The sequence below is a fragment of the Macaca thibetana genome, chromosome Y (genome assembly GCF_024542745.1).
Source record: "Macaca thibetana thibetana isolate TM-01 chromosome Y, ASM2454274v1, whole genome shotgun sequence".
Taxonomy (NCBI): Eukaryota; Metazoa; Chordata; class Mammalia; order Primates; family Cercopithecidae; genus Macaca; species Macaca thibetana.
Window position 1 is genome coordinate 3,206,323 of NC_065599.1, and position 22,986 is coordinate 3,229,308.

General features: G+C 38.5%; 1 protein-coding gene across 1 annotated transcript; it reads left to right on the forward strand.

Annotated features, from left to right (window-relative positions):
• Window positions 1-295: 295 nt before the first annotated feature.
• Window positions 296-15,005, forward strand: LOC126947213 (PTPN13-like protein, Y-linked). The gene is made up of 3 exons (XM_050777926.1): window positions 296-360; window positions 2,105-2,218; window positions 14,766-15,005. Exons 1-3 carry the CDS (start codon window positions 296-298, stop codon window positions 14,992-14,994), a joined length of 408 nt encoding a protein of 135 aa, XP_050633883.1. The 3' UTR covers window positions 14,995-15,005.
• Window positions 15,006-22,986: the final 7,981 nt, after the last annotated feature.

The window sequence follows — 22,986 nt, forward strand, 5'->3', positions numbered from 1 at the left end:
GTGCTCATACATATAGTTCTATTAAACACAATTTAAACCTGCGTTACTGAAAAACCTGAATTGGAGGATTTTCTTGCTTCCTCTACCCTGTGCCCATAGGCTGGCCCATGTCTTGTCTGGCCTTCCCACCATGCGTACATTTGCTCCTCCTTTCTACATACCATTATGATGTTATTATCTTTGTTGACACCTCTTGTGCCTGCTTATATTTAGATCCTGTACTACCCAAGTGTAAGACCCTAGGTGTGTTCATGTGACTTTTCACCTGTAAAATAGAGATGGTGCAGGACCTGCCATGGGGATTGTTGCAAGGTTATGTGGAGCTGCTTATCCAAAGCCTAAGAGTACCATTGAGACACAGTGAGCATTCACAAAATACCAATTCTTTGTTATCAACTGCTGTCTAATAGTTCTTCAGGATCAACCATCATTTATTCACATAACTATTACGCTTTTGTTAATTGTTTTCCTATTTTAAATACTGGAAAACAATACTTCATTGAAGGTCATTGTAAATAAAGTGGTTATGTATCATGGGTTTTCAGTAACAGGCTTTATTAAGTGCATCAAGGGTGCCAGGTCAATCATAACCTGCCCCAAGTCTTTGCAGCCAGAGACAAAATGGTAAAGGCATTGAAATTTGTGATATTCTGGGGCCCACAAGCACCAGTGTCCAAGTTGAAACAGGAACCCACATTCCTGAGCTTGGCTTCAGTTTCTTTCCAAGTCCTACTGCTCTGGCCTGAGAGAGCCTGTGCCCACCAAAATATAGTGTTCTCTGTGTCCCCATGGTCACTGCAGGGTGGCAAGATGTACCAGTAGGGGTCTAACCATGATGTTGCCACCCTCTTCCTCATCTGTCCTGACCCTTTTCTCTGCCTTCTGGCTGCTTGCAGTACCATGTTGGATACTTCTATGGCTGCACCTGAATCATGGCTGATGCCTCTAGCACTGGCATACTCCAGAGAAGTTTCCTTCCAGACTAGGCAGTTGGTCTACAGTTAAAGGCTGGACTTCCTCATGCACAGTGCAGAAACCTTTGTGACTGTATCTATGGATACTCTTTTTGATGCTTACATGTGGATCTGCTTTGGTCAGATCTTGAGTTTCTGAGCTGGATGCAGTGATTACTTAGGTCTTGTTTGAGGGAGTGGAAGTGTGGGTAGAGCCAGAATTTTCTGCTGTAATATGTGGTGTTTAATTAGACTTGGAACCAGTTTAGCTGGAATAGAGTCTCTTTCTAGCCTCTGACACCACAAAGTATTTATCATATAATATATTTTGAAAATAAAATGTATGCACATGACTGGAAAATAGAGAAGTGTGGTCAGAGTTACAAAGAAAGAGCTGCCACCATGTGAACCTCATCCTAGTCCCCTCAATTACCTGATAACACCAGGTACAACAGGGGAAGGCTGACCTTTTTGACTCCCTACCTTTCTTCCAACCTCAACCAATTGTAGGAATATCATGATTTTAGTTTCTTTCTTAGTTACCATTGAAGCTGTAAGTAACTGTAGACTATATATATTTAGATATCTATTTTGTCAATCAATACAACAGAATCTTGTGACTTACCTCTTGTAGGGAATATATTGGCACTGTGAGTTCACCTACATTTCTTAGTATGCTATGGGTAAATTCATGCTTTTTCTTTAGCTTTCTGTTTTCTTGGAGCTTCTAATGGCCTTTTCTTCTTTCTTTTTAAAAATAATTGTCTCCTTTTATCACATTCTTAGCATCTTCCAGCATGTCTAACTTCCCATCTGAAAAGTCAGTGCTGAACACATTGCTGTTTCCTGTTTCCATCCAACCAACATCTCTCTGTGCCTAGGGTTGAGCTCTCATTCCTAGAGATTTTATAACTACTTCCCTGGGTTTTCACATGTCAAATGCGATTTCACTATAACAACTCTGGGACCAATCTTTGAGAGCGCTAACCACTTTTCTTATGGTTTATTTTTTTAATTGTATGTGCTTTCGAAATATTTTTTATTGTGTTTTACATATTCTTGAGAGTTAAACATTTTAAGAAGATTTCAAGCTGTCTTTCCTAATCTCTGAATTTTCCTATCATTTTCCTAAATTTTGTTACTTTCTATGTATGCAATATTTTATACTTCTCTGAGACTGTAGGGAGCATGGGTTCTGAACTTTCCTTGAACAGAAGTCATGGGGCCAGAAGGAAGACGGAACTTAAAGACTTGTTTCTGTGGAAGCAAGTTGTCTGTTTGATCATATTTGTCTTTTATTTTTTGCATTTTTAAAAACTGCGGGATACTCATGTTTGCCTGTGCAGTTAGTAATAAGGCAGAAATGGGGATGGTCACAGGCTAATTTCACATTTGGACAAGAGGAAGTGGCCTTCAAACCAGGGGACTACACATGGGGAGGGTGATTTCCTCTGGGAATCCCTAAGCCAGTGGTTTATCCGTGTGAGTATTCCATTCACCACAAGGCCACAAGTGTGATGAAGGTCATGAAAATGTACCCTCCTCCCAACAATGACAAACTCTCCCTGGCCACCCTAGGACCACAGATTGTTTCACTAAAAATTCACTAAAAATTAGTGGTGTTTCATAGAATTACTTGTAAATATGCTATGTACTTGGGTATTTGTGCATCATTCTGATCTGGCTTCTTTTATTCAGTATAACTACTTTAAGAGTCACTCTGTTCTGAGTGCATCAACAGTCCATTCCTTTTCATGCTGAGCCACATGCCATGGTGTGGATGTGCCACAGCTTGTTCACTCTTCTTCTGTGTGTGGGCATCTGGGGCCTCCTGGTTTGGAACCATTATGCATAAGGATGTCGTTAATGTTTCTTTATTTATCAACCTGTGAACTTGCCTTCATTTCTCATGGTTCATTCCTAGGAGTGCAGTGGCCACATCATGACATGGTAGGTATACATTGACCTTGCTAGGGAACCATGGACCCTTGTCCTAAGTGTTTTGTTCATTCTCTGGTTTCTCTCTTGCTACCTCTAATTTAGTCATATTAACTTCTTATCTCCTTCACCCTACATGGCAATAACTTCTTTTTTTTTTTTTTTTTTAATTTATTTATTATTATTATACTTTAAGTTGTAGGGTACATGTGCATAACGTGCAGGTTTGTTACTTAGCATACCGCCCTTCCTATACACTTGGAGTCACCAGCTCCTTCTCCAAGTGCTGACTCTTATGCCCTCACTAAACTTGGCTTCTGTGACCCATGTGTAACACATTCCCTTTGAAACACACTATGTATGAGAGCGTTTTGGGATAAGATTCTGTTCTTGATGAGTATCAAATATCTACAATGGCTCTGAATGGGAGAAAGATGACTGGGTGGGTCTTGTCACCCATTGACTATGGAGCTCATTTTGGTTGATAGAAAGAAGACTGGGTGTGGCTTGGACATATGTTCAAGTGATTCACGAACCTTTTCTAAATGACAACAGGAAACCTTGCCATGGGGTGGAACCTAAGTATTAAGTTACCTGGAAGCTGTGTGATTGAAAGCGAGTCAATCAATTACCTGATCCAGGCCCTTTCCTCTACATGTGGGACTACCCATACCTTGCAGAGTTGCAGTGAGTTCACCTGAGCAAGACACCTGCACGTGGTGATGCTCAGAAAATGTTAATTTTCCTTTATTGAACTGGAACAACCCATGGATATTATGTGTTGAGTAGTGGATTACAATAGAATAAGATATAGACCTTGTAAGCCCCAAGGAGGCATCACTGATCACTGGGTGTCTGGAAAGACAGCAGAGAAAAAGTGACCTGGATCTGGAAATGCCCAGTGGGTCTTTTACAGGTAGTTAAACAGGCCATAGTGGGGCAGAAGAGAGTTTTCCTCATCCACCTACCAGTAATGTCAGGTCGTCGGATGATGGTTGGACAGCTTTCATATTGCTTCTCTAAAAATAATAATTTAGCAGCTGGAGCCCGGGATAGATGAATTTCTACTGATACATAGCTGGTAATATTAAAGTGTTCATTAAACTCACACTCCAGGGAGAAGGAAAAGGGGCTTCCAATAAAATCTCAGATATTAGGTGAGTGAACCCAGGCTTGCACATTAAGAGACGAAATGACAGAGTTTGACTTTCTGGGGTCAATCCACCAATAAAAGGGAGGAAGCGTCAGATGGGCATGCATATAAATGCTCAAACACACTTCCTAAGCTCACTTTCCAAAGGTAAGGAGGGCACTATGCCTGTGGGCAGCCCACACTAAGTGAAGAATCATGGGAGTGTGCACCAGATGCTGGAAGTAGGCCAGTCTAAAAAGTCCTCGAAGGGGCCGGGCGCGGTGGCTCAAGCCTGTAATCCCAGCACTTTGGGAGACCAAGGCAGGTGGATCACGAGGTCAGGAGATCGAGACCATCCCTGGCTAACATGGTGAAACCCCGTCTCTATTAAAAATACAAAAAATTAGCCGGGCGAGGTGGCGGCGCCTGTAGTCCCAGCTACTCAGAGGCTGAGGCAGGAGAATGGCGTGAACCCAGGAGGCGGAGCTTGCAGTGAGCCGAGATCGCGCCACTGCACTCCAGCCTGGGCGACAGAGTGAGACTCCCTCTCAAAAAAAAAAAAAAAAAAAAAAAAAAAAGTCCTAGAAGGAAGGGTAATGGCCAAACTTGTTCTTCAGTTCACCCATTTGTGTCTCTTCCAAGTGCACTTTTCATTCTTTCCTGCTCTAAAGCTTTTTAATAAATGTCCACTTCTGCTGTGAAACTTGCCTTGGCATTTCTGTTGTTCTTGTTGTTTTTCCTTCTTTATGCCCATCACTTGAATTCTTTCACCTGAGGACAAAAGAATTGACATTGCTAAAGACCTGGATGGATTTGCTGCCAGTAACTCGGATACCTTCCACCAGTAACAGGTCTAGGAGCTGGTGGAAATACTTGCTGGAGTATGTATCCAGCATGTTCTCGCCCAGGTCACAGGGACTCCTGAACTGTGGAGGGACTGGAACCCCAGGCTAAGGGGACACCATGGAAGAGAGTTCAGCCTGCTGTTGGAATCCTGTGTATAGGATTTTTTTTTTAATTGAGGTATAATTCCCGTAAATGTTAAGTGTTTTTTCGATGTATAATTCAGTGACACAGGAATGTGCATGTTCTACCACCTCTTAATTCAAAGTATTTTCATCATCACAAAAGGAAATCCCATACCTCTTAAGGAGCTACTACCCAATCTGTCTTCATCCTGACCCCTGACAATTATCAATCTTCTTTCTTTCTCTATGAAATTATTTATTCTGGACATTTATATAAATAAAACCATATAGTATGAAATTTTTCTGTTTAGCTTCTTTCAACCCGTTGGTTTTGCATTACCTTCACATTGTAGTATGAGTGTTTCAATCCTTTTTCCAGATAAATATTATGCCATTATATGGATATACTACATTTTGTTTTCCAGTTATTTGTTGGTGGACATTTGGTTTGTTTCCATGTTTAGTCATTGTGAATAATTCTGCTATGAATATATTTGTACACTTTTTTTACTTCCTGCTTTTCACTGTTTTGTGCATGCACCTGGGAGTGGATTTGCTGGTTTCTTTGATAATTCTATGTTTAGCTTTTTGTAGAAACCAAAATATTTTCCAAAGCAGAGGATCTATTTCACCTTTGCGTTTCTCCATTTCCATGTCAATTCTTGTTATGGTTTTTAAATAATAATAATAATAATGATGGGTGTGAAGTGGTGTCTTATTCCGACTTTGATTTGCCTTTCCCCGAGGTGAGTGATGTTGTGCTACACTTATGTGGTTTGTGTGTGTGTATTTTTTGAGAAAAGTATTTTCAATTTCTCTAATTTTTTTTTATTGTTTGTCTTTTTGTTCTTGAGTTGTAAGAATTCCTTCTATATCCTGGGTAATAGACCCTTATTCTTATATATGACTTGCAAATATTTTGTCCAATGCTGTTGGTATTCTATTGACTATCCTGATAGTGTCCTTTGAAGTAAGATAGTTTTTAGTTTTAATAAATTTCAATTTATCTATTTTTTCTGTTGTTGTTTTCTGTGCATTGTCTGTCATACCCAGGAAACCGCTGACAAATTCAATGCCAATAAGCCCATAAAAATATGTTCGACATCACAAGTTGTTAGGTAAATGAATATCTAAACCACAATGAGATTACTATTTTATACCCACTAGAATGCCTTTTTTTTTTTTTTTTTTTTTTTTTTTTGAAAAAGGGAGAGTTGGGGAGTATGTGGAGAAAATGGAACCCTTTTCATTGCTGGTGAGAACGTGAAATGGTGGTGATGGTTGCACAATAACATAAACATACTTAATGACACTTAACTATACACCTACAAATGTTTAGATTGGTAAATTTTATGTTATGTTTCTTTTACCACCTACAACAAAGGCTTCCTGAGAACTGGTCCTGAAATAGTTTCATATGTAATGAAAGAAGATCCTTCTCTTCTAGAGTGAGTAGGAGCCTTTTTCCCCCTTCTTGAGATAGAGTCTCACTCTGTCACCTGGCCTGGAGTGCAGTGGCATGATCTCAGTTCACTGCAAGCTCCGCCTCCCAGGTTCATGCCATTCTCCTGCCTCAGCCTCCTGAGTAGCTGGTGATACAGGCGCCCACCACCACGTCTGGCTAATTTTTTTGAATTTTTCAGTAAAGACGGGGTTTCACTGTGTTAACCAAGATGGTCTCTATCTCCTGACCTGGTGATCCACCCACCTCGGCCTCCCAAAGTGCTGGGATTACAGGCATGAGCCATCGTGCCTGGCCAAGTAGGAGACTTTTTATGCATGCTATTACTATACACTGCTGGACCAGAGGGAGCCCAATTCTAACTGACCCATTTGTACCTCTTTCCAATATCCTATTCCTCTATTCAACTCACTCCCAGCCCCCTACAAACAACTGTATATCACAGGTCTGTTTACCTTCTTTGCACACTTTTCTATAATGTCATATAAATGTGATCATAGAATATGTGATATCTTCAGACTGGTGCTTTTTGTTATTTTTTTTCTCATTATTCCATAAGAGCTGCCAAAAGAAGCATGCATGTGTTGAGCCACAGAAAACCAATTGTACTCTGAGCTCTACTTAGTAAAAACAAAAACAAAAACAAAAAAACAAAGAAAAAAGAAAAAAAAAGTACATATTGTGGCATTTATCCTCTTTTTAAATTAATGATTTCTACAAAAAGGTAGTAAGCTGTAGCTAATGAGACAATGTGCTGAATTGGTGTGATACTTCACTATGTAGAGATCTCTTTCAACCAAGTGATTCCTTTACAGATGTCTGTGGGGGTCTGTACCAAGAGCCTGACCCAATGATGGGTGAATAAAGTACACTGACACACAGATAATTCTGCTTTGCCAGTCCAGCTGAGCATCTGGGCTCCTTACAGACTCTAGGCTGAGGGTTGTAAACAGTTTTGACTGTGGCCCTGGCCAGCTAGTAAGACTGGCATTTATTCAGGAAAGATTAATTGATGAAGGCATGAGTCAGCACCATGAAAGGGTAATTGACAATGTGGATTTCCCGATTAGAAAGCAATTAGGCACCCATGGAAAGTCAAAGATTAGTCTTAAGACCACAGGTGTAAGCACACTAGTTACATAAACACTACACATTCCTTTGTTTCTACTCTAACGTATTTAATTAAAGGGAAAAGGCTGCCTTCAGCCAAGTTTATTATTGGAGCTTATGCCAACCTCCCAGGCATTTAAAGAAGTTTTGCATCTGTTAATTTTCCCACCATCCTGACTGAAGCCTAACAGATGTCAAAGTAGCAACAGGAATTTCTAGAGTACAAATTAGTTTCTATGGGAATTGAAAAAAACATTGATTTATCTTTCAGTACATACATTGCAGTGCTTTATACTTGATACAGGATAGGACTCAAAGTTTTTCCTTCTTAAATCTGCTTTTTCAAAAGTGAGCCAAAACGTGAAATCACATGTTTTTGTCCGTTAGGTTTTCTTCACCTTTCACAACATTTCACTGCTTTTGATTGACATTTGAAGAGAGAGACTAATTTATTAAAATATTTCTCACTCTTCTTTTCCTTTTTGCTGTTAGAAATTACAAGTGAAACTTCTTGTAATTTCAACAGTGCACACTTTAAATAGGAATTAAGACTTGTGGTCATCTGGCAAGATGGTTGAAAAGGAACAGCTCTGGTCTGCAGCTCACAGAGAGTCCAACGCAAAATACCGATGATTTTTGCATTTCCACCTGAGGTACCTGGTTCATCTCATTGGGACTGGTTAGACACTGAGTGCAGCCCAGAAAAGGCAGCAGAAACAGGGTGGGTGTTACCAAGGAAGTGCAAGGGGCTGGGAACTTCCTCCCCTTGCCAAAGAAAGCCATCGGGGGCTGTGCTATCAAGGCCATATTCAGCATATCTATCATGGTTTTTGTAAACCGCAGACCAGGAGATTCCCTACTGCCTCCACAACCAAAACCCTGTGTTTCAAGCACAAAACTGGGTGGCTTTTTAGGCAGATGCTGAGATAGCTGCGAAAGATTTTTTTGTATCCCAGTGGCACCTGGATACCAGTGAGACAGAACCATTCATACTTCTGGAAAGGGGGCTGAAGCTAGGGAGCCAAGTCATCTCACTCAGCAGGTCCCACTCTCATGTAACACAGCAAGCAGAGATCCACAACATTCAAATTTTCTCTACCAGCATAGAAGTCTGAAGTCCACCTGGAATGATCAAGCTTGGTGGGGAGAGGGTCGACCACCATTACTGAGACTTGAGTATAAGGGTTTCCCTTCACAGCGTTAAGAAAGCTGCCAGGAAGTTTGGACTGCTTGGAACTCACAGAAGCATGCAAAGCAGCTGTGGCCAGCTTGGTTGTCTAGATTCCTCCTCACTAAGTAGGGCATCTCTGAAAGAAAGGCAGCAGCTCCAGTCAGGGGCTTATATGTAAAACTCCCATCTCCCTGGGACAGACCACCTGGGAAAAGGGATGGCTGTGAGTGCAACTTCAGCAAACTTAAACATTCCTGCCTGCCTGCTCTGAAGACAGCAGTATATTTCCCAGAAGAGTGCTCAAGCTCTGCTCAGGAACAGACTGCCTTTTCATGTGTGCCCCTGACCATGTGCCTCCAAACTAGGAGACACCTCCCAGTGAGGGTTAACAGAAACTTCATACAGAAACACTCTCGCTGACACCAGTAAGGTACCACCCTGGGACAAACCTTCTAATTATTGCTGTTCTGCAACCTCAGATGGTGGTACCCAGGCAAACAGCATCTGAAGTAGACCTCCAGCAAACTCCAGCAGACCTGCAGAAGAGATGCATGACTGTTAGAAGAAAAACTAACAAACAGAAAACAGTAACATCAACATTAACAAAAAGGACACACAAAAACCCAATTCAAAGACCATCATCATCAAAGATCCCAGGTAGATAAATCCATGAAAAATGAGGAATGACCAGCTCAGAAGTGCTGAAAATTCAAAAAACTAGAATGCTTCTTCTCGAAAAGACTGCAACTCCTCTCCAGCAAGGGCACAAAAATGGATGTAGAATGAGGTTGATGAAATCCAGAAGTAGGCATCAGAAGGTTGGTAATAACAAAATTCCCTGAGCTACAGGAGTATGTTCTAACCAAATACAAGGAAGCTAAGAACCTGATACAATATTACAGGAACTGCTAGACTAAAATCACAAGTTTAGAGAAGAACATATATGACCTCATGGAGCTGAAAAGCACAGCACAAGAAACTGTGAACCAAAAACAAATATCAACAGCTGAATCAATTAAGAGGAAGAAAGGATATCAGAGATTGAAGATCAGCTTAATGAAATAAAGCATGAAGACAAGATTGGAGAAAAATGAATGAAAAGGAACAAACAAAGCCTCCAAGAAATATTGGACTATGTCAAAAGACCAAACCTAAAATTCATTAGTGTACCTGAAAATGATAGGGATAATGGAACCAAGTTTGAAAACACACATCAAGGCATTATCCAGGAGAACTTTCCCAACCGAACAAGATAGGCCAACATTTAAATTCAGGAAATACAGACAACACCACTAAGATATTCCTCGGGAAGAGCACCATCAAGACATATAACTGTCAGATTCTCCAAGGTTGAACGACAAAAAAAAATTCAGGCCAATATCCCTGATGAACATCAGTGTGAATATCCACAATAAAATACTGGCAAACTGAATCCAGCAACACATCAAAAACTTATCCATCACTATCAAGTCAGCTCCATCCTTAGATTGCAAGGCTGGTATCAACATATGCGAAGCAATAAACGTAATCCATCACATAAAGAGAACCAATGACAAAAACCACATAATTATCTCTATAGATGTAGAAAAGGACTTTGACAAAATTCAACATCTCTTTGTTGCTAAAAACACTCAACAAACTGGGTATTGATGGAATGCATCAGAAACTACTAAGAATTATTTGTGACAAACCCATAGGCAATATTATACTGATTGGGCAAAAGCTGGAAATATGCCCTTTCAAAACTTAAAACACAAGGCACAAGACAAGGATGGCCTCTCTCACCACTCATATTGAACATAATACTGAAAGTTCTGGTCAGAACACTCAGGTAGGAGAAAGAAAGAAAGAGTATTCAAATAAAAATAAAGGAAATCAAATTGTCCCTGTTTGCAGATGACATAGTTGTATATTTAGAATACCCCATTGTCTCAGCTCTAATACTCCTTAGCAATACACAAGGAACTTGTCTATTGTTTATGTTGCTTAAGCTTATAAGGAACTCCAGCGATCTCAGGCTACAAAATCAATGTGGAAATATTACAAGCATTTCTATACACCAATAACAGATATACAGAGAGCCAAATCATGAGTAAACTCAATTTCACAATTGCTCCAAAGAAAATAATATAACTAGGAATACAACTTACAAGGCATGTGAAGGACTTCTTTAAGGATAACTACAAACCACTGCTGAAAGAAATAAGAGAGGACTCAAAAATATGGAAAAAAATTCATGTTCATGGAAAAGAAGAATCAATATCATGAAAATGACCATACTACTTAAAGTAATTCACACATCTACAACGATCTGATCTTCAACAAGCCTGACAAAAGCAAGCACTGGGGAAGGATTCCCTGGTAGTGGGAAAGCTGGATAGTCACATGCAGAAAGCTGAAACTGGAACCCTTTCTTATAGCACATAAAAAAATAACTCAAGATGAATTAAAATCCTTAAATGTAAAACCTAACACCATAAAAATCCTAGAATAAAACCTAGACAATACTATTCAGTCTACAGGCATGGACAAGACCTCATGACATAAACACCAAAAAAACTGCAACAAAATCTAAAATTGACAAAGGAACCTACCTAAATTAAAGACTTTCTCCACAGCAAAAGAAACTATCGTCAGAGTGAACAGGCAACATATAGTATGTGAGAACATTTTTTCAACTTATTCATCTGACAAAGTTTGATATCTCAAATCTCCAAGGAACTTAAAAAATTTACAAGAAAATAACAAACAAACCCTGTCAAAAAGTGTGCAAAGGATATGAACAGACACTTCTAAAACTAAGACATTTAATCAGAAAACACACATAGACAAAAAAGCTCAGCATCACTGGTCATTAGAGAAATGCACATCAAAACCACAATGAGATATCATCTCACACCACTCAGAATGGTGACCATTAAAAAGTCAATGAACAAGAAATGCTGGTGAAGATGTGGAGAAATAGGAATGCTATATACTGCTGTTGGGCGTGTAAGTTAGTTCAATCATTGTGAAAGACAGTGTGGTGATTCCTCAAGGATCTATAACCAGAAATACCATTTGACCCAGGAATCACATTACACACCCAGAGGGTTATAAATCATCCTACTCTAAGGAAATATGTACATGTATGTTTATTACAGCCCTATTCACAGACAAAAAAAAGACATGGAACAAACCCAAATGCATATCAATGATAGACTGGATAAAGAAAATGTGGCACATATACACCATAGAATACTATGCAGCCATTTAAAAGAGTAAGTTCATGTCCTTTTTCAGGGACACGAATGAAACTGTAAGCCAGCATTCTCAGCAAGCTAACACAGGAACAAAAAAGCAAACCCTACCTGCTCTCACTCATAAGTGGGAATTGAACAATGAGGACACAGGGAGGGAAATATCACACAATGAGGCCTGTCAGGGAGTAGGGGGCAAGTGGAAGGAGATCATTAGGACAAATACCTAATTCATGCAGGGCTTAAAACTTAGATGATAGGCCGGGAGCGGTGGCTCACACCTGTAATCCCAGCACTTTGGGAGGCCGAGGCAGGCGGATCACAAGGTCAGGAGATCGAGACCACGGTGAAGCCCTGTCTCTACTAAAAATACAAAAAATTAGCCGGGCGCGGTTGTGGGCGCCTGTAGTCCCAGCTACTCGGGAGGCTGAGGCAGGAGAATGGCGTGAACCCGGGAGGCGGAGCTTGCAGTGAGCCGAGATCGCGCCACTGCACTCCAGCCTGGGCAGGGCGACAGAGCGAGACTCCGTCTCAAAAAAAAAAAAAAAAAAAAAAAAAAACTTAGATGATAGGTTGATGGGTGCAGCAAAACACCATGACACATGTACACCTAGGTAACAAATCTGCACTTTCTGCACATGTATCCTCGAACTTAAAGTGTAATTTAAAAAACAGTCAGGATAAATGACAGACTAAATAGTGTCCATGAATTTATGATGACTCCCTTTTTGGTTTTTACTAAATATTTTTTCTGCCTTTTGTGTCTTGAAGAAAGCAAAGTAACAATGCATTGTACCAAACATTTTAAAAGAATTCATCAAAATGCAATTGGAGTCAATTCTTTTATCTCTTTGTGAAAACAGGTGTGGGATAAAAACCAGCTCTTCTAATGCTTGCCAGTGCCTCAAGGTGCTTAGGATAAAAATAAAATTTCCAATCTAAGGATATGTGGCAGCCTCCAGAACTTTAAGAATAGCCAAGAAATAAAGTACCCAGCTTCCAGCTCTTTCTGGGAGATCATGCCCAGTCCTCTGGGGACCCATGGACCTCGGAGGAGGGGCAGAGGTGGTGTAGGTGAGGGTGGTCTTTGGAGCCACTGCTACTGCCTATGGGATGGCTTGGAGTCTCAACGTTCAGTGGAAGCAGCAGGCTTTATGCAAGCAGTGTTTGATGTGCCTGCCTGTTTTCCATCTCTGTATCTTCCTTAGTAATGTGGCTCCTCAGGTTTTTATCTTGGAACTGGGTTGCTTATCCTTTTGAGTTTCAGAGTTTCTGTGAATTTTCTGCATACAAGTCAGTTTTTAGATGAGTTTACTAAATTTTTCTAACTGTGGCTGGTTTCTTTATTCTCTTAACTGGATTTTATTTTATTATGATTTATTTTATTTTATTTTTACTTTTTGAGGTGGAGGTTCATCCTGTTGCTGAGGCTGGAGTGCAGTGACGCTTTATAGGATCACTGCAATCCATGCCTCGCTAGTTCAAAGGATTCTCCTGAGGCTCCTGAAGAGCTGAGTTTACAAGCACATGCCAGAACTCCTAGTTAATTTTTTTGCATTTTTAGTAGAGGTAGATTTTCATCATGTTTACCAGGCTGATCTGGAACACCTGACCTCAGGTGACCCACTTGCTTCGATCTCCAAAAGTGCTGAGATTACAGGCTTGAACTGCCATTCCCAACTGTAACAGGGTGTTTTACAGAGTAGACATTTCAGCTTTCAATAAAGTCCATATTATCCATTTTTTTCATGGACTTGCTCATAACTCATTACAAAACCCAAACCCACAAAGATATTTTCCAATTACAACTTTGCATTGAAAAATGTATGGGTATTTTTGACTTTTTTTTTTTTTTTTTTTTTTTTTTGCTATGAAATTTGTGTCTATGTTCATTTGTTTCCATATAGTTTCCAGCTGTTTTCTTGCCACTTGTGGAATAGACTTATCATTTCCAAAGCATATTCTTTGCATTTTTGACAAAATCAGTTGACTGGGTCTGTTTTGGGACTGTCTATTCTGTGCCACTTATCTATTTGTCTATTAAATCATCAATGCCACACTCTTGTTTATTAAGCTAGCTTTAGTGTAAGTATTCATATCCATATGTGTAAGTCCTTTAACTTTGTTCTTCTTCAGTATTATTTCATCTATTCTAGGTATAGGAAGAGTTTGTTGATATATTTGCCTGGAATTTGATTGGGATATGGCTGAAATAGTAATAAATACACTTCTCCAGAAGAAGAAATGTCTCTTCCTGTATTTATATATTGAGAAAGAGTCTCCCTGTGTCACCCAGGTTGGAGTTCAGTGGCACGATCTCAGCTCACTAAGATTCTCCCACCTCAATGTGCCAAGTACCTGAGACCACAGGCATGCACCGCCAAGTTCAGCCTTTTTTTTTTTCTTTTTTTCTTTTATATTTTTAGTAGAGATAGTGTTTCGCCCTGTGTTACCCAGGCTGGTCCCCAATTCATGGGCTCAAGTGATCTGCCTGGTGCAGCGTGACAAAATGCTGGGATTACATGCACGTTCCACTGTGTCTAGCCTGTCTGCATTTACTAATATTTCTTTTGATTTCTCTCAATGGTAACTGATTGTTTTCTGAATTAATTTTGCATATTTTGTTACATTTATACTTAATGGATTCAGTTTTGCTGATACTATTGTATATGGTGTTTTAATATTTCAAATTCCAATTATTTTTATTTTTATTCATTATTGCTGATATAGATAAAATCAATTAAGTTTTGTCTATTGACCATCTTCTTTGTTTCTTTTTATCTCCATTCAAGGTATGGGAAGGTTGACTCTATTTCACTTCCACTTCCTGAGATTACCACCTGGATTAACCCACCCCGAATTTCACAGCTTTTCCAGGGCTACCACCAGGGGATGCACGGAGCTGACTCACTGAGCACGCAAGCCAACTCTCTGAGGAGCAGGGTGTCCCCACAGTGCCTCAGACAGAGCTTCCTTCCCTCAGGACACACCAGGGAGAAGCCATGTTTTCAGGGCAGTTGACACGTATGGCCACGTTTATGTTGAAGACTAAGCCTACTTTATCTGAGGATCCGCCCAAGAGTGGCTGTGGCTTTGGGACACCTGGGGTCACATCCACCATGAGGACGAAGCCTCTTTCTCTTCTGGACCTGCCCAGGACTGGCCATTACTACAAGATTCCTGGTGCTATGTCCAGGGTGAGAATAAAGATGTCTCCTCAGGACCCTCCCAGGAGAGGACATGGCATTGAGACATCTAGTGGCCAAGTGAGGAAAAGTCACCCTGTCTGCAGCACCCAGAACTGAGTAGGGGCACTACTCTGTACCTTACTTCCCAGTCCTGTCCTCCAATTCTGTTTTTACTAAAGTGTTCCTTGAGTGAGGCAATGACGACGCATTGTCACAATTGCCAAAGCGTGGTTTGCAGATTTTCTGGGCTTGTTTCTCTGGGGAGATTTTGGTACAGAGAAAGGAGAGGCACTGAGTGGAGCCACCTTGACAGGCTGAGGCCAGGGGAAATATCACAACCTCCATTAACACTGTTTTTCACACTTTAATGACTCATTTTACTTAGAGAACTAAAGTAGTTGAAACAATGTAGAAAAACTTTTAAGTAGACATATTAGAACTTTATTATTTAAGTTTAAATATATGATGGTTAGCAACACTTTTTTCTTTTCCTGAGACAGTCACAGTTTAATTGACAGTGCATTTGTAATGGTAATGAAAATGTGTTTTATATAGATTGACATCCTACATTAGCTAAGATACACTAACAATATCAAATTTTAATATTACACCATAAAACTAATTGAAGACTTTTGAGCCAAATATGAGTGAGAAATTACCCATTACACAGCCCTACTCAGGAGATCCTGAGAACATGTGCCCTAGGTTGTGTATTCACAACCTACATTTATGCATTTTAGGGAGACATGAGACATCCATCAAACACATGTAAGATGTACATTGGTTTGGTCCAGAAAGGATGGTCGACTTGAAAATAGTGATTGTGCAAGTCTATGCTTTCAAGTTATAGGTAGATTTAAATATGTTTTAATTGGCAGTTGGCTGAAAGAGTTGTTATTATCTGAAAACATGGAATCAATAGATAGGAATGACTTGGTTACAATAAATAATAAGGGCTGCGGAGACCAAAGTTTTATCATGATGATGAAGCCTCCATTTAACAGGCTTGAGAGAATAGGAGGTAAATATTTCTTATCAGACTTAAGATATGTCTGGCTGTTAATGATGGTCAACTTTTACTAAAGTTCAAAAGGGAGGACCATGTAATGCAGCATGTTTGTCCCTCTTTCCTGTCAGGACTTGAACAAATTTTAGAATGCTGTTAGTCAAAAGGAGGGGTCCATTCAGATTGCTGTGGTGGGTTGCGGGGTGGGAGAGTTAATTTTTTTTTACAAGTGTTTCACCTCTATTTATAAAAATATAACCTACTAATTTGTTATAAATTATAATTAGTCTAAGAGATAAATGGGATTTCTTAAATCAAAAAAAAAAAGAAAAAAAAAGAATATTAGCAAACCTAAGCCATAATACCTTGCCGGATTTTCTTTTTCTTTCTATTTTGAAAGTTGCCAAGGATGCTTTGCTTGTAAGTCATATAGTTAACTCGTTGATCATCTGGGTATAGTTCTGTTGCTTCTTCAAAAATTGTACTCAGTAACCTTCCAAAATTGTTTTGAAGTAAAGTTCTTAAATTGTAGAAACAAACAATACTCGGGTTAATCAAAGGACATAAAAAATTTCACCTCTTCTTTCTTTTTTTTTTGAGACAGGGTCTCACTTTGTTGCCCAGTCTGGAGTGCAGAAATGCCATCGTGGCTCAATGCAGTCTCTTGACTGCTGAGTTCAGTTGTTCCTCCGCCTTAGCCTCAGCCAACTTTTCATATTTTTTGGTAGAGACAAAGGTTTGCCATGTTGCCTGGGCACGTCTCAAACACCTGAACTCACATGATCTGCCTGCCTTGGCCTCTGAAAGTGCTGAGATTATAGGCTTTGAGAAAACATTTACATTATGGTTACATAAAAATCAATCTTTTAGTTAAGTTATGAACATATGTATAATGCAATTATTCATTTATGCCTAATTTTCATCATTTCCTTTGTCAACATTATGCATTTTAATAGTCATATTCAAGGGATAAGGCAAAACCACCTATGAATTAGCATATTTATTTATTTCTCTGTTTGTGAAAATGGCCTTAATTTCTTCACAATACAAACAAATTTCAACTCTGTTATGCAAAAAACAGAAGATAATATTTTTTAAATTGATTTTCTAGTTACCTTGCATACAGGGAATATGTTATCTATAAAAAATACTAACTGAACTACAGGTCTTAAACACTGAACAAATTATCAGTATATTATAGTTTATTTTATCCTATAAATCAATTGTATTTATATACAATCTAGAAAGTTCACAGCTGTCAACAGTTCTGGTGCAGTTTCAGGTGAAATGGGAATTTAGAAATCATTGTGGAGCTGTAGGTGTTGTGAAACATTTAGGTACAATATGTGCATACTTTTGGCAGCACTTGTGAAGGGATGTCTCTCAAATTGACCTCAATGCTTTCCTTCTCAGTAAAATGACCTGGGCCACTCCAAATGGCTTTCACTGTTACTGCTGCCTGCTCCCGTGGACTCCAGGGAGGTTGGAGGACAGGCAGCTTGTTGTTTTTACAAATAAAATTGTTGTATCAAATTCATTTTCATATGGTTTATTGCTATGAAAAAAATAGATTTTAGTGTATTAATATTTTCTATTGTATGTTTAATTTGTTTACTAGAATTTGTTATTTCTTTTTGGTTTCTTATGATTTTCTGTGTATGAGACTGTGAGATCCAAAAAAATAGTTTTACTTTTATTTTTCCACATCCAAATAGCTTTGTATATATTTTTCTTTCCTAATTGTTTTGGATGGAACTTCTAGTACAATATTGAATACAATGAAAGTGAGCATCAATGCTGTGATCCTCACCTTAAAGCTTTGATTCCCAACAATTCAGATGCTGATTGTTGTGGATTTTGCATAAAGACATCTTATCAGGTGAAAGAAATTTGAAGCACAGTTTATTGGATGTTGTTATCATTAAATATGTTGACTAACTTGAAGTATTTTCTGTAACCGTTGAGATAAACATGTACTGTTTTCCCATCATTTAACTTACATGTTATATTGAAAAGGGATGGCTTCAGAATGTTGAAAAACCCTCAATTTTCTAAAAAAAGGAATTTAATCAACTTAATCATTGAGGTGTGTAAGGTCTTCCCCATGTAGCAAATTCCAGGTACTATTATTTGGTTAAAAATTATAATGTCCCTAATTATCAGATTTTTTTAACATTTGGTGTTTTGTTTTTTTTTTTTTTTTTCCCAGTTATATCATCTGTTTAATTCAATTTTCAATTGGAGTAAAAGAGAGGTGAGGTTTAGTGTACTCTTACGGCCATTAGGCGTTAGAGGTTAGAGTCATAGAGGATATATTTAAAATTCTTTTGTAGGATAATAGGATAATATTAAGAATGAGAGAGAAGATTGGGATTAGGGATAGGGGTTTATAATTGCAGAAAAATGGTTAGATTGAGGGTTAGGTCTGGCGTTGGCTTAGAGGTTAGTGTTGTGGTAGGATTAGGGTTATTGTTAGGATTAGGATTTCAGTCAGGTTACAGTTGTGTTTAGGGCTAGAGTTAGAATCAAGATTAGATGTTAGGTTTGGGGTCAAGTTATGCTTAGTTTTATGGTAATAAATAGTCTTACAGTTAGAGGTTGGGGTTAGTTTAGGGTTAGGTTCTGGGTTAACGTCATGGTAAGGGTTAGGGTTAGTACTAAGGGTGAGAGTTAAGGTGACAGTGAGGGTTAGGATAAGAGGGTTAGTCCATTAGTGTTAGGGTTTGGGTTTAGGGTTAGTGTTAGGATAAGAATAAGGATTTGGTTTAGGGTTTAGGGCTTGGGTCCTGGTTAGGGTTTCAGGTTAGCATTAGGGTTAGTGTTTAGGGTTCAATATTATTTTTCAGGGTTATTGTTTAGCATTTAGGTTTAGGGTTAGTGTCAGTAGATGGTTAGGATAAGGGTTTAGGGTTTTGCCTAATGTTAGGGTGGGGTTAGGTTAAGGGTCAGAGTTTAGGGCTAAAGTTGGGATTGGGTTTATTGTATAGGATTATAGTTAGGGTTTAGATTTTAGTGTTAGAGTTAGAGTAAGATTAGGGTTAGGGTTACGTGTTTGGTTTAAGGTTTATGATAGGCTAAGATCAAGATTGAGTGGTTTAGTGTTAGGGTTTAGGGTTTGGTCTAGGGTTAGTGTTAAGGGTTATTTGGGTTAGGGTTAGTGTTAGGGTTTTTGGGGGGTTAATATTAGTATTAGGGGTTACATTTAGGTTTAAGATTAGTGTTTGTGTTATGGTTATGGTTAGTTGTTAAAATTAGGGGAAGGTTTAACATTTTGGGTTCTGTTTAGGTTTAGGTTTAGTGGTAGACGTTTATCCTTAGGGTTAGTGTTAATTGTTAGTGTTAGGTTTAGGGTTTAGTGTGTATGGATAGGTGTAATATTAGGTTTTGTGTTAGCATTAATTCCTACTTTTAGTTTCAAGATTATGGTTATGATTATGTGAAGATTATGGTTAGGTTTATTGTTTAAGCAAGTGGTTTTGGTTATGGATAGTGTTAGGTTTTGGGTTGAGTTGAGGTTGGTGTATGGATGGGGTTGGGGTTAGTGTTAGTGTTATGGGTTAGGGATATCATTAGCGATTAGGGTTAGGGTTAGAGAGTTAGGGTTATGGCATAAAGTTTATGTTTATCTTAGTAGTTAGGGTTAGTCTTAGATTTAGGCTTTAATTCGTGTTAGGATCAGTGTCTGGGTTTAGCATTAGAAGTTGGACTTTAGGGTTAGAGTTTTTTGTTATGGGTTATTCTGTAGGGTTTTTATTAGCTTTTGGGATTTGCAATTAGTGGTGTTTGCTTTGTGATTGGTGTTGTATTGCAGCTAGAGTCAAGGTCAGTATTAGAGCTTAGGGTTAGCGTTAGGATTAGGGTTGGGTTAAGGGTCAAGATTACAAATTAGTATTTACAGTTAGAGTTTGGGTTGGGTTAGTTTTAGTGTTTGGTTTCAGTGTTTAGAGTTACGGCTGGCATTGCAGATACTTTAAGGTTAGAGTTAACGTTTTCGGGTTGAGGTTAGGAATAGGATTTACCGTTGGGGTATGGTTAAGGGGTAGCCTTGTGGTTAGGATTGTGGTAAGGTTGGAGTAAATTATGGTTAGGATTATGGCTTATTACTAGTATTCAGGTTAGGGTTTCTGAGTTTGGGTTAAATTTAGTGTTTGGGTTATTTTATAGTGTTACAGTTAGAATTATAGGGCTAGTTTTAGGGTTAGGATTTGGATGAGTGGTAGTGGTAGTGGCCGGGTTAGAGTTTAGCATTAGAGTTAGGACTTTTGTGTTAGGGTTTGAGTTTATTTTTCTGTTTGGGTTAAGATTGGCTCAGGGTTATGTTCAGCATCAGTGTCAGTGTCAGGTTTAGGGTTATGGGTTAGCGTTGGGTTTAGGGTTACGACTTAAGGTCTGGGTTGGATTTGGCATTGGGGTTAAAGTTAGGGTTATGGCTGGGGTTGTGTCTGAGGTTGTGGGTTACAATTAAAGTAGTGTTAGTCTCAGTGTTTTAAGATTAGGGGTTTGGTTAGAATTAGGGTTTGGGGTAGAACTTTGGATTAGGGATATTGGTTAGGTGTTAGGCTTACATTTTTAAGGTTAGAGTTTTAGTTTTAGGGTTAGAGTTAAGTATACTTTTAGGGTTACATTTGAAGTTAGCTTTAGGGGTTAGATTTAGAGCTGAGGTTAGGGTTCACTGTTTAGAGTTAGTTTTAGATTTAGGATTTGGTTTAATATTTAGGTTAGGGTTTTGGTGAGTGTTAGGGTTTAGGGTAGATTTAGGCTTTGCATAGGTTTAGGGTTACAGTAGGTGTAGGGATAGTTTTAGGGTTATGGGTAGGGGTAGGATTACATTTAGGGTTAGTGATACATTTTGTTAATGGTTCAGGTTGAGTTTATGTGAGGATTAGGGTTTGGCAATGACGGTTATTGTTAGTGTTTCAGCATTAGTATTATGTGTTATTTTTAGGGTTAGATGTCTTTTTCCTTTTCACTCATTCATATATATTTATATTTTTATGTATTTTTTTATTTTATGGTGACAATGTTTTGCTGTTGTTGCCATGGCTGGAATACTATGGTGTGACCTCGGCTCACTGCAACCTTCACCTCCCAGGTTCAAGCGATTGTCTTGCCTCCACTCCCCAGTAGCAGGGATTAAAGGAATGCACCATCACACCTGGGTGATTTTGTATTTTTATTATAAGAGATGATGTTACTCCATGTTTGTCAGACTGGTCTCAAAACTTAAACCTCAAGTGATTCATCTGCCTTGGCCTCACAAAGTGCTAGGATTACAGACATGAGCCGCCATGCCCAGCATCAGATTTTGAAATAGCCTGACTTAAAGTGGATTTACCAACCATGTGCCACCTCTCTGCTGTGAGTTGTGCCCTTATTGGCATTACACAGATGCAAATAGATAGGTCTCCTCCAAACTTAACACTGCAGGTACATCTCAACAACCTTCCTGCAGATAGAAGCTACCCACTCTGAAACTTCTCTCCACTGAGGGCTTCAGAGATGTTTTAACAACTTACTTTTCCACTGAAACTGGTCACTCTTGGTCCTGTTATCACTGAGTGTTACACGAATGTAGGTATATCCTGTTTTTGAAATGGAGTTTCCCACTTTCTGTCTCCTAAGAGCTGTACATTCAGTCAATAAAGCATCTATTTACATTGGTTATTCTCCTGTGATCCACATACCTCACTGTCCCTGGATATGTGTCAAAAACTCAGGACCCACTCAATAGTGAACCTGAAAGATTAGTAACAGAAACAGGGTTGAAACACACAAACTCACACTTACCACCTTGTTGTTCACAGGGATTTAAAAAAAAAGGATAGAAGAGTTTCAGGTAAATTATAGGTGACTTATCAATCTAGTTTTGATAAAATCATCTGTACACTAAATTTTTAAATATATCTTTAAAATACATAATTTATTTGATGTGTAATATTTAAACAACAGTAATATTCTAGCTGTCTTTCTTGGTCACTTTTATTATTATTATCCTAATAGATAAAGGTAAAAATTGTGACAGCAAAGACAGGCACTATATTATTTCATCTCTTTAGGTGTAATTAACTTCTTATTACAAGAAGATTTATAATCCATATAATCAAAATATAAAAATGAAGTCATCTCCTTGATTTAACAGTTCTTGAATGAAGCAAATGTCAAGTATATATTTTTAGCTGTATAGCTATTTTAATGCATCTCTAAAGATTTTTTAAAAATATATGACTAGGGCACTGTTATCACACATAATACAAATTATTTTACAAGCTTGAGAGAAGAGGCAAAACCCTGTCTCTACAAAAAAAAAAAATATATATATATATATATATATGCAAAAATTATTCAGGTGTGGTGATATAAGCCTGTATTATCAGCTACTTGGAAATATAAAATACCATTCCGTTTACTAACTTTTGATATTTGTTTACAGTTTCTTCATCATACTCTTCAAGTTAGATTAATGCATCAGTGATGTGTTTTATTTTCCAGAGCAGCGTTTATTCTTGAGATTTTGTATAATAATCACCTCAAAAATCAACATTATTCATATCAAACATTTTTATTATTGAATGAATATTTTAATCACTGAAAAAAGGTACTGCTTCATAGTCCTTCAAAATATATATATACACACTTATATATAAATATATAATGTGTAACTTTATATAATACACAATTTTTGCAACCTGAATGTAATCTTATAGTTTTTGAGCCTCTTACAAAAGTGACCAATAACACTTGGTTGGTTTTTAGATCTGGAAAATCTAAAAATCTCAGTTAGGTAGACCAGACCCTGTCATGCCCACTGACAGCCTTAAC

Bases quoted from the DNA above. Each gene is read 5' to 3' on its own strand.
- LOC126947213 (XM_050777926.1), top strand. From the start codon at position 296: ATGGGGATTGTTGCAAGGTTATGTGGAGCTGCTTATCCAAAGCCTAAG. The intron at 361-2,104 runs GTGAGCATTCAC...TACTTTCTATGT, and splicing joins AAGAGTACCATTGAGACACA to ATGCAATATTTTATACTTCT. The intron at 2,219-14,765 runs GCAAGTTGTCTG...TCTCCATTCAAG, and splicing joins AAAGACTTGTTTCTGTGGAA to GTATGGGAAGGTTGACTCTA.